Below are 11,218 nucleotides of genomic sequence, written 5' to 3'. Positions count from 1 at the left end.
TTCAGGGTTTTATTTCTAAAAAAAAAAAAAAAAATGCAACTAATGAATGCTGTGAATATTTTTAATGCATCTCTAATGGATGTGGAACCCCCTTGAATGCACCGAGGGGTTTTCAGGATGGACAAGGCATTAGGCGATGAACGCAGCCAGTTCGATGTATTCATGCGAAAGGATAAACCCTGCTTCCTCTTGTTTTAAGAAAGCTTCTTGGTGCGGGAAACCTCAGAGATGTTATCATGTTTTCACAGTTAATTAACTGCAATAACGCTGAAGAGTTTCATAGGGCAGATTTTTCTCAATGAGTCTCGTGGTGTTTCCTGTTCACTGTGTCTCAGCTGTGTTGCTCATAGAGATGGTGGCCTCCTGTTTCCTTTGCCTCCACAACAGGATGACCAGCAAGACGAGCAACAAGAAGCCCAGGGCTCCTCCGATGAGCCCTGCTGTCAGAGCCAGGTTGTTATCCTTGGGATGGTAAATCATACAGGATCCATCACTGGCTCCAGCATTGTTTACGGCCTTCACACAAACTTCTGCTATGTCGTCAATGTCACCCACTGCTCCGCTTCTTTCGCCCTCCCCAAATGTCATCCTCTCTTCCCCCCCAACAGTCACAATATAGGCCGTGACATGTGAATAAGGTGCGCACCACTTAAGGACAACTTTGGACCCATTCCAAGATACTGAACTTAGGCTGGGTGCTTTTGGAACCTCATTCAAAGGGAGCCCTCGACACAAGCAGTGGGTGGAGATTGCAAGCTGAAAACAGGAGGTCTGGCCTTCAAGACAGGGATCGTAGTCACACTGCTGAAGGGTCCCTCCACCTGGAGTCAACCTCTTGGATGAAGTAGTGGTGACTATATCTTCGTATTGACTGTAATCTTCAGTGGAAACAAACTGATCCTCGGATGAATGTGAACTTGGTCCACGAGTTCTCATGGGATGCATTCCTTGTAAGGCCATAGGCAGGGGGCAGTAACCCCTGATGAAAACCAGGCATATGATTCCGAGGGGGGAAAGAAGATCCCTCATGGCAGCCATCATGCTGGAAATCATAAAAGTAGAATTCCATTAGAATTTTTTATATGCCCCTTGGGTTTCTAACGGTGTACATTTAGTGATTCAGTTCATTTTTTAGTGTATGAAAGAGGTGGAATGAGGACATATTTTTATCCCCTGGTTCTGTCTTTTTAGAGATGATATACCTGCAGAGGGAAGCGTTGTATCTGACTTAAATAAAGCTCTGGTTTCAGTGGGAAAATAAAACCGTCGTCAGAACGGAGACATAAACTTTTTCTCAACCCACATGGCTTTTGAGTAGGCAAAATGACAAAATGGTAACACCTAAGTAGCTGAAATGTAGTACTCTGCAAAGTGTTTATCAATGATGTCAAGTCTTGTATACCAAACTACTGGGAATATTCCTCATTTGTTAAGACTTGCAGGCGCTCCACTCTAGTTTAGCATTCCACTGGCCCATTGCACAACAGGTTCAAATGCCTGCACACCCAAGAACCAGGATAGGCTTGTCAGCTGTATCTAGTTACAAGAAATCCGCTGCTTCTTAAGAATCCACACAAGCATAAATGAAATATGCTGAACTTGCAGAGCAAAGTAACAATGGGCCATTCAAAAATCTCCTGTGCTGAACGGCGCAGAGCAGGAGCCCCCACTGAATACTAATCCACTTTGTGCTCTTTGTTTTGTCAACTCGCAGCTTAACTCTATTCACTGAAACTGTGTAACAAAAAGATATCAACTTACCTGTTTCTTAGAGAAGTTTGAAACCTTTATCGGACAATGACTGAGCTTCTTTCTCCTCGTCTTGCTTCCACCTTCTCTGTCCGTCTTGCTCTCTCCCTCTTTATATGTTTTCCTTCTGCCCAGCAATCACCTCCTTCTTTCACTCTTCCCATAATCCCCCCTTTTCCTTACTCCCTATGCTCCTACACCAGCTCCACCTCCCTCCTTGCTTAACGGTTTACTGGTGAATCTGTGAGTGAGCAGCTCTGCATGCCATTTGGTGGAATTACTATAGTCTGCTATTAGTTACGTCACTGCTGTTTAATTCGTTGACCACATTTTTGTCTCATTCTTGCACAACAAGCACATTATTCAGAGCATGTCTCACTTGTTAATGAGGCCTTGCTTTCCTTTTTAGGGGTGAAGGGATTTAAAGAGGATTGGAAATTCTCTATGTTCTGGCTCTAGCTTCGATTCATTGAAATGTTTCATCCCAGTCAGTGGCTCCAGACAGCCTAACCCACCTAACCTCTCATCTAAATAACACGTAGACTGTGACTTAAAGTGAAACGGCTCCAAAACTGAAATAGAACAAACTGCTGAGCAGCTGTTCACCAAATGGCCGGAAATGAAACGGGCTGGACTTGTTTCGGGAATCATTTGTAAAATATGATCTTATTTTAACTGGTGTTTCCCTTACAGATATATAATATATAATATAACGCAATTAAATCAAACACCTGTAAAATATCAAGTTGTGCATGTCAAAAGACAGTTCTCAAGAAAGACAATAACTGGATGAGATGTTTTCTTGTTACCTGTTAAAAAAACAACTTTATGCGGCTTTGAATCTCCACTCTGCTTTGGAGCTTAAGCTGCAGAAATAAGGGCACATGAAGTGACTGTCCTGTGGTACCTGAGGGATGCCAACAGCTCAGATAAAGTCTGTTTAAAATGTATGTACTGAATGAGTCACAATCCTGCTCAAGCATGCAAATGTATTGTTCCTGCCATTATTCAGGAGACACCAGATGGATGAATTAATCATGCTATTTCCTGTGTCATTTTTAGACACAGTATATATGTTAGTTGTTTCTCTCTTTCCTGTATGGACATCAGTCTGTGGCTGCATGAACGTGTTTTGGGTGTATAGGAGAGAGTGTGGGTGTGAAGGTGTGAAGGAGACACATATATAACTGCATCCAGGATGCTTCTGAGTAACGCTCTGTTTATATTGTGCAGTATGTGTTGTGTTATTATATCTGAATTCAATACTGCTAAGCCTACATCAGTTTCCTTCCATATTTCGTTTCACACACAGTAACAATTTGCTATAAAAATACAGGAAACTGAGCACTAATAGTGTGATCGTTAACAGAAATCTGTTGTACATTCTTCAAGTGTAATCCACCCAGCATTCATCTTCAGGGTAATTCAAATGTCAGCGTCATAACTGTGGAGATTACAGATAGAAAATAAAGAGTATAACAGCAGCCAAGCAGCTGACAGTAATCTACTGTTTAGCAATATTCCATAAAGCAAAGAAAGGGAGATTTTATTCACAATAAACCAATAAAAAAATGTATTTTATTTATAATTTAATGTGAACAGAGAGGGTGTGACAGGCATTATGACAAATTCAGAGACAGATTTGAAATCGCTGAGTAAGAACTCTTTCCCTGAAGTGACACAAATCCAAGCAGATGGTAACTGTTAAATAGGTTGTTACATAATCTCGCAATTCACTACCCCTTTTTGCTACAGATCCCATCAGTTTTTCCTTAAAGAACTGCCAGCAGCTGGGATAGGTCTGCTTTCCCCATTAGAAATGAGCCCATAAGGAATAAATTATTTTTATGTACGAAACTAAAGCAGCACAAACAAATGCTACAAGGTCCTGTTATATCAGGAGTAGCAGATCTTCACAGGAGGTCTTGGGTATGTCGAATACTGCGGCCTGTTTTTTTCCACATATGGTCTTGTAAACCACTGCAGTTTTTCCGTGGCCTGTAGAGGAAAGTAGTTAGTGGAAAGTGACCCAATAATTCACATCATGTTTGTGAGCATCCAAAAATAATATAAAAAAAACATATAATAACATGCTGAAGTCCTCAGGTTGAAGCTAATGTCCAGGTTCTTATCGGCCTCATTCATCAGTTAGTTATACAGTCTGTGTGTCTACAGGGGAAAATGGAGGGAACACAAGAAAAAACATCTCGATTCTGGCAGGCTTGTTCGGTGTGGGGCGTAACTGCAATGGGTGTATTTGATATTAATTAGTGTTCATGACGGACCGCACTGACATCTGCAAAACATCAGAAAGTTCATGGCACTTTTTTGCCCAGTTTCCCCAGCTTAAGTGGACCACGTGGTCCTGTAAAGCACTGCCTGCAGCAGACCGCAGATGTCTTCTCCACAGAGTCAGCATTACCACGAGGTCGTTGACCTGGGCGTACTTTAGACCCTGAGTGCTATTTGTATCATTTCTCCCCCCTCATCAAATGGCTGCTGTACTGCCACAAACTGTGGAGCAAATTTCACCCTGAAATGTGGGATTAAGGCTAAAAATCAGGACATTACACTAGTAACTCTAGTAACTACCAGGTGGGCTCACAGCATCACTGAACCATATGTTTCATGTGTTCAGCCTGTTAAACATAAGTCTTGAATTGAATATTGAATAAAACATTAGGTTCATTTTGTAAAATGGATTATCCAGAAATTTTGAGAAACTGGCCCCTTCTGAGTTGTGTTGCATGTCAGAGGGCAGGGTGAAAATTACAGTGGGGATAAGGAGGTCTAGCTCACCTTTCTCTGTGAAAAAAAAGTTCTTCTCCTCAGTGCATTACTGTAAATATATAATTTTGCAAAGGTAAGTTGGTTAATTATAGATGGAAAATTATACATTTTTAATTTTGAAAGATAGACTGCCCCCCATGTGCTTCACAGTGGTTTGATCCACCACCTAGCATTGCTTGACTTTGAAACTGTAAAGAAAGGATGTGTGAGACACAGTTATTTGCATCTACCATTCAGTGAAATTAAACATATTCACTGTTGTAACCAGAGTATATTTTCATTAGCGCATTACCTCCATCCACCTTGTGCTTCAGTGCAGCGGCCATATTCTTACAGGCCAGCTGTGTTTCCTAATTTGTGTTTATATAGGCAGGACGTCTGTGCACATTAAAATTATTATAATTCAGCAAATTTTCAGCCATTTTTCAAGTTCTTTTATTTCAAGGATTTGAAGTCTCCATGCAAAACATAGACATATGTGGTCCAGAAGATCCTGTAGAGAACACTGAAATCCTCAGGCCTCTGGGAAAAAATTTTTTAAAAAAGAAGAGGAAGGAAGAAGAGCAAGATGTCACTTCACACGTCATTCTATCATTCAGTATTTCAGTCTGAGACGCAGTTGTGGTCAGAAGTTTCCATCCACTCATCATGGGCTTGAATGTCGTAGCAATTTTGGGCTTTTCATGATTTCTTTGAGCTGTTCTTTTTCCAGATGTTGAATGATTGTACGGCATACATCTTTAATTACTTTAAAAAACAAGAATTGGGTGCACAAGTTTGGATTTATTTTGGATTTTCCACACAGGGTCAAAAGTATGCATACAAGCTCAAATATGTACATATACTGTACACACTTAAATCTTTTAATAAGTGGGGCTGAAGATTCTACAGTGTGTGTTTAACTTGACAAGGCTGAGGCCTGTTAACTTCTCATTAGTGATCGTGACTGACTACAGCTGGTAGTTCCTCTTTGCCAGCATAACAAAGATTTGTTTGACAGTGCTCGTTGGATTGATCAATACTCAGAACAATGGGAAAGTCCAAGGAACTCAGTAAAGCTCTAAGGACAACTGTAGATTTACATCAGCTGGGGAGGTCTCTTGGAGCCATTTCTATTCAATATTCCAAGATCATCAAGTATTTGAATATGTCCCCACTTCAGATGAGAGCAAATTAGTTAGGATGTTCAGGAACAACCCAGGAACCACTAAGACTCAAGCCTGCCATGAACTGGAAACTGCTGGAACACCAGCGTCACTGTCCACAGTGAAGCTAGTTTTATGTCACCATGGACTGAGAGGCCACTGACCAAGAAGCCCCTTCACCTTCAAGCTTGACCAAAATTTGCAGCTGCCTACATGGACAAGCCAAAATATTTTATAGTCAGACAAGACAAAGATTGAGCTATTTGACCACAATGACAAGAGATATACTAGGAGGAGTAAAGGTGAGGCTTTCAGACCTAAGAACACTGGGCCAGCTGTTATGCGTGGTGGTGGCAGCATCATGCTCTGGGGCTGTTTTGCTGTCAGTGGTACTGGTACATTGCACAAAATGGATGGAATAATGAAGGAAGAGGACTGTCTCCACATTCTTCACTTCACCCCAGATCAGTAGCTAGACAGTTGAAACTTGGAATGAATAAAGCAGGTTAATATTACGCTTCTGGAATGGCCTTCCCAAAGCCAGGCTTAAAAGCCAAGTCTGTGCCAGGATACCAACTAATTATATGAACTCTACCAATTCTGCCAAGAAGAGTGATTAAATATCCAGCCTGAATTATGCCAGAAGCTTGATGATGGCAACCAAAAGACAAGGTGCAACTTGCTAAGGGACATATTACCAAATTTTAGTGGGGGTGTATGCTTTTGACCCTCTGTGGACTACAGAGAGTCCAAAAGTAGATTCAAATTTGTGCAGCCAGTTCTTGTTTGTTTGTTTTTAATCATTAAAGATGCTGTACAATCATTCCACTCTGGAAAAAGAACAGCTGAAAGGAATCATGAAAAGTCCAATATGACCATGGCAAGTATATGTCCTTTTGCTCCAAAACACTGATTAACTGTAGCCAAAATATTAAGCATGTACTCAAAAAAGATGAGACTGAAATTCATATTTGCAGCAGTTGTTTAGAGCAGATCATGAAAAAACGAAAAAAATGAGTATGAATTGGGACGTTTATAAAATATGTTTTAGGCGAAAAATAAATAAGTACGTGACTTCCTTGCAGTCACTACCCGGGGTAAAATTAAACCCTACTCTTGACGTCATGTACACGCGACAGGCCTGTACGTACAGTTGCTGCAGACAGAGGGAGGTGGGTAAGTGGCAGTGGAGGGGGCCGTGTTTTGAACAATAACTTAGAGACTTTATTAAGCCAGCTAAAGACCAGCAGCACGCTTCTCCTGCAGGCTCGCGGTGTTTGCGAAGAGAGGTCCTCTGTTGCCTGGCGTTGTTACTTGCGAAGAGAGCGGCCCAATGCTGCCGAGCGGAGCCAGGCCCCGCGGAGAGTTCATTACATTGTTTTTATCAGCAGCGCCACTTAAACGGCTAATGAGGCGCGTGTAATCGGTGACAGTCGCTGCTCCTGCGTATTAAAGTAAAAAGAAGCAGCAGAGTTTTCTCCTCGGCTGCTTAGATTTGTGAGCCGTGTTTTCAGGAGCACGGCGCGTAAACGTTAGCTGACTGAATACCAGCTTAGCTAACGACATTAAAAATAATGACTTCCAGGAGGACAGGCTATGCTGGAAGCATGGACTCCTCCTCTCCGTCAAACAGCGGCAGCGGCAGCTCAGTGCACGGTGGAAATCGCAAACAAAGCACGGTCAGCATTCCCGACAGGATCGAGTCTTGCTACGATCGCAAAGCGGACAAGGGTGGATACGGAGCCTCGCAGGGCAGCGTGACTGTAACGTCGCTCAAATCGCGTCTGGCCCCGACCATTCAAACCGCCATGTCCGCAGCAGTGGACACTCTGCTCGGCGAAGTTGTGCTGGTGCTCAATGAGACTCAGCAGGAGTTGTTGCATAAGGAGCAGGAGAATGAAAGGCTCAAAGTGCGCCTGGAAGTGTCCGAAAGGGAGCTGAAGACCCTACAGGAGTGTCTGTGCAGTGCTCAGAAGCTCATAGATCAGCTGCAGGTGTCGTACACGGGCCCCCAGTCAATCAGTCAGTCAGTGTTTGGTCCATCGCTGTCATCCATGGCTGCGATGACTTTGGACAGGGACCACCAGAACACCAGAAATGTGAACGGGGCAGGTGTTGACTTGGGTCTTGGTGGCTCTGTGGATGAGTCGCTCCACGGGTTTGAACCAAGAGATGAATACAAAATGTGCCAGCTTTCAATTCAACCAGATGGGTCTGTGACCAACCACCCTCTGGACTCTTTTGCATCCAACACATCTCATATGTGCTCTGATTCCAGCAGACCAGGTACAGTGCAAACTGTGTTTCTTACCAAAAACATGCACATACATGGATAACTTCTGTGTGCAAATACAGTAATGATTTGCGTGTCTTATTTTGTCTTTAGATGAGAGGCAGTCTCAAGCACCTGGTGGAGCACCCAGATTTGAGATCAAAGAGGAGCAGGGACCAGGTTCAGGCTCTGCTCAGCCCAGCAGGAAGGACAATATAGCGGGGGATGGAGAACGAACATCACATAACGTGGGGGATCTTGGCTATGGTCAAGTTGGAGGAGAGGCAAGTTCCCAGCGTTCTTTTTCTCACCCACTACGTCACCAAAGACCCATGCGAGAATGCAGCAGTGCCTTGCAGGGCGGACTTGATGGACAGAAACAGTTAGCTAGGACTCCTGGAGCAGGGAGAGGTGACAGCGTTTCACCAGGCGGAGCAGAGGACTCTGCAGGACCTTCAGCCCCCGACACAGCAGTGGTTGAGCCCCCTGGAGATCGGCCTCACCATTGCTTGGAGTGCGGAAAGACCTTCCGTTTGATATCCAGCCTGAAGAAGCACATCCGCATCCACACAGGTGAGAAGCCCTACCCGTGTGGAGTCTGCGGCCGTCGATTCCGTGAGTCAGGGGCACTTAAAACCCACCTGCGCATACACACAGGTGAGAAGCCGTACTCTTGCTCTGAGTGCGGAAACTGCTTCCGCCACTTGGATGGTCTGCGCAAACACCGGCGCACGCACACAGGAGAGAAACCCTACGTGTGTGCCATCTGTGGGAAGCGGCTGAGTCGCCTGCAGCACCTGAAACACCATCAGCTTATCCACACTGGAGAGAGACCGTGCTGCTGCCCTTTCTGCAACCGCAGCTTCAAAGAACCTGCAGCTCTACGGAAACACATCCGCACACACCGGGAGGAAGGCGGTCACATGGGAATTGGTGCCAGTGACGACACCGACCCGGACGCCATGGACGACATTAATAACCTCCATCCTGCAGCTCCATCTCCACAGATGAGGTTTGGAGAGTGGGGAGCTGAGGAGGATGACAGCTCAGTTGTGGACTGTGTGTAAAAAGCAAGGACTAATGTGTTTGCATAGTTTGTCGACACGCTGGACCATGAGGTCACCATTCTTCCTTGGTGTTAGGGTGACGAGCCAGGCTACATATGTGGAGTTTAGCTTATCTAAGATATCCATGTTTTACACTTTTAGATGTGAAATTTGTCTTAAAATTACCACAGTATATTCAACAGCAACTGTTCTTTTATACGGATATTTATGAAGCAGAAAAAGTAGTGTACAAAATGCTCTTGGTGCAGGAAGTTTCTGGATTGCCCACTTCTGGCAACAACAAGCTAAAAAGGTAAAGGATAAAGAAGTTCTGGTCATGAATTTATAAAAAGCTTACAATAAATGGAAAATTTAGGCATAGCTCTCTCATCCTTAATGTTGCAGACAAATGTGCAGACATTTAACTGCAGTATAGTTTGTAGGATTTTTTTTTTTTTGTTGTCTTTTTTTTATCTTGATAAATTGATCAGATTTTGGTATATATCCATCCATTCTCTTCCGCTTATCCTTTTCAGGGTCGCGGGGGGGGGCTGGAGCCTATCCCAGCTGTCATAGGGCGAGAGGCAGGGTACACCCTGTACAGGTCACCAGCCTGTCACAGGGCTAACACAAACTGACTGACAACCATTCACACCTATTGGGAACGTGCTAGTTGCCGAGTGAATTTAATGTGGACATTTTCATTTCCCTCAACTGAAGTAGCAGATTAGTCTCAACTTTGCCTAGACAGTGTAAACTGGCAGTTTTATAGCCACCAAAACTGAAGATGTCATGGGATATTAACATCTCCCACCTTTGCTCCCTCCAGTTTTCATCCTCACGCTGTATTTTATGGCAGACGCATACACACAAGCTGAAAGTTTCAGCGATCGTGTATGAAGTTCTGCCCAGTCTGTCAGGTTTGAAATGCATCCTTTATGGACATGTTACGGTGCATGATTTTGGTATGATCGGGCAGTCATTTCATTTAGGTGTAGTCATCTGATTTCCTTCACTGACAGTTTAAAACATCAGATGCTTTATCGCCCTCTGTAGGTGGATGCAGTAGCATTTTATTCTAAAAATCTGCTGCTTAAAAAAAAAAACAAAAAAAACTTCAGTACATTTGTTGTTATAAAAGACTAATAAACCAAAAGCTAAAGTGTAGTTTCAAGTACAATGTGCGTGTGTCATCATGAAGCATGAGCTGTTTTTCAATCAGCTGCCACCCCATTCTCTCTCCCTCTCTCATCCTGCTCTGCTCTCTTATCTCTTCTCCTCACTGTGCAGAGCCCTCATCAGCCTGCAATTGTTATATTATCAAACGGAAGTTATCTGTGTCAAAGACATCCTGTTTTGAAGGAATCACTCCGTGCATTTGTTTGTTTACTAAATTATACAGGATTAGTTGAAGACAATGAGCTGGCATCTTTATGTACACACATCAGGAGCTTAAACGCTCTCATTCTCTCTCCTCTCTAAATACCATCTCTCTGTGGACCACAATCTAGCATTCCTTTTTTTTTCTTTTTTTTTTTTTCTTATCATCACGCTGCTACCGTATGTCTCGAAAGCCTTTGCTTTCCTGGACTTGTGTCATTGTTACTAGGCAGTTACTAGCAATTACTGGTAGACAGACTTTGGTGCTTGCATGTGCATATCTGTTTCCTCTGCTGGTAACAATCCCTCATGACTGTTTGTGTATATAAGAGTGTAGCTTTAGCATTTTTTTTGCTTTCTTAAGGGTTGTGGTTGAGTTAATGTGCAACAGTTTGTTTGTTTTTTTTTTAAAGGAAACACATGATGTGCTTCAAACAGCAGTATACTAACATACAGTGTAAATGTATATAACCCAGTTACATTTGTTCCTGATGCTACTTTGCATCAGGCGTAACAGCCGAGCATTAATCTTCTGAGCCTTTTGAGCTAAACTGTCTGGTGTTTATTTAACATGTATACTACTATAATGACCTCCATGTAACTATTCTGTGTACATTTACAAAGTGCAAGTCATCTTAAAATGACACTACAGGTGTTAAATATTTGTCACTGTGTATACCAAGATGGTAGTCTCTGACCCCAGATGAGCATATTTATTGTTTTTTTGTATTACACATGTGTGGGGTGGGGGGAGGGGGGCCTTTGCATGTAGGTTTAACAGAAATGGCATTATTCCCTAAGAAATCAGTGTTAAATGTGAAATGAATTACTTTATG

General features: G+C 43.1%; 2 protein-coding genes across 2 annotated transcripts; one reads left to right on the top strand and one right to left on the bottom strand.

The window, feature by feature from the left end:
- On the bottom strand, window positions 1–1,976 carry LOC115792168 (leucine-rich repeat neuronal protein 4). The gene is made up of 2 exons (XM_030746595.1): window positions 1,762–1,976; window positions 1–1,042 (listed from the first exon to the last, which is right to left on the bottom strand). The coding sequence occupies exon 2, from the start codon at window positions 1,039–1,041 to the stop codon at window positions 322–324; it is 720 nt and encodes a 239-aa protein (XP_030602455.1). The 5' UTR covers window position 1,042; window positions 1,762–1,976; the 3' UTR covers window positions 1–321.
- Window positions 1,977–6,842: 4,866 nt separating this feature from the next.
- LOC115791787 (zinc finger protein 16-like) lies at window positions 6,843–11,218 on the top strand. Its single transcript, XM_030746033.1, has 2 exons — window positions 6,843–7,970; window positions 8,071–11,218. The coding sequence occupies exons 1-2, from the start codon at window positions 7,259–7,261 to the stop codon at window positions 9,021–9,023; spliced, it is 1,665 nt and encodes a 554-aa protein (XP_030601893.1). The 5' UTR covers window positions 6,843–7,258; the 3' UTR covers window positions 9,024–11,218.

This window comes from Archocentrus centrarchus, chromosome 14 (assembly GCF_007364275.1).
Source record: "Archocentrus centrarchus isolate MPI-CPG fArcCen1 chromosome 14, fArcCen1, whole genome shotgun sequence".
NCBI lineage: Eukaryota > Metazoa > Chordata > Actinopteri > Cichliformes > Cichlidae > Archocentrus > Archocentrus centrarchus.
Note: the sequence above shows the minus strand (reverse complement) of the source record. Positions and strands in the feature narration are given on the sequence as shown.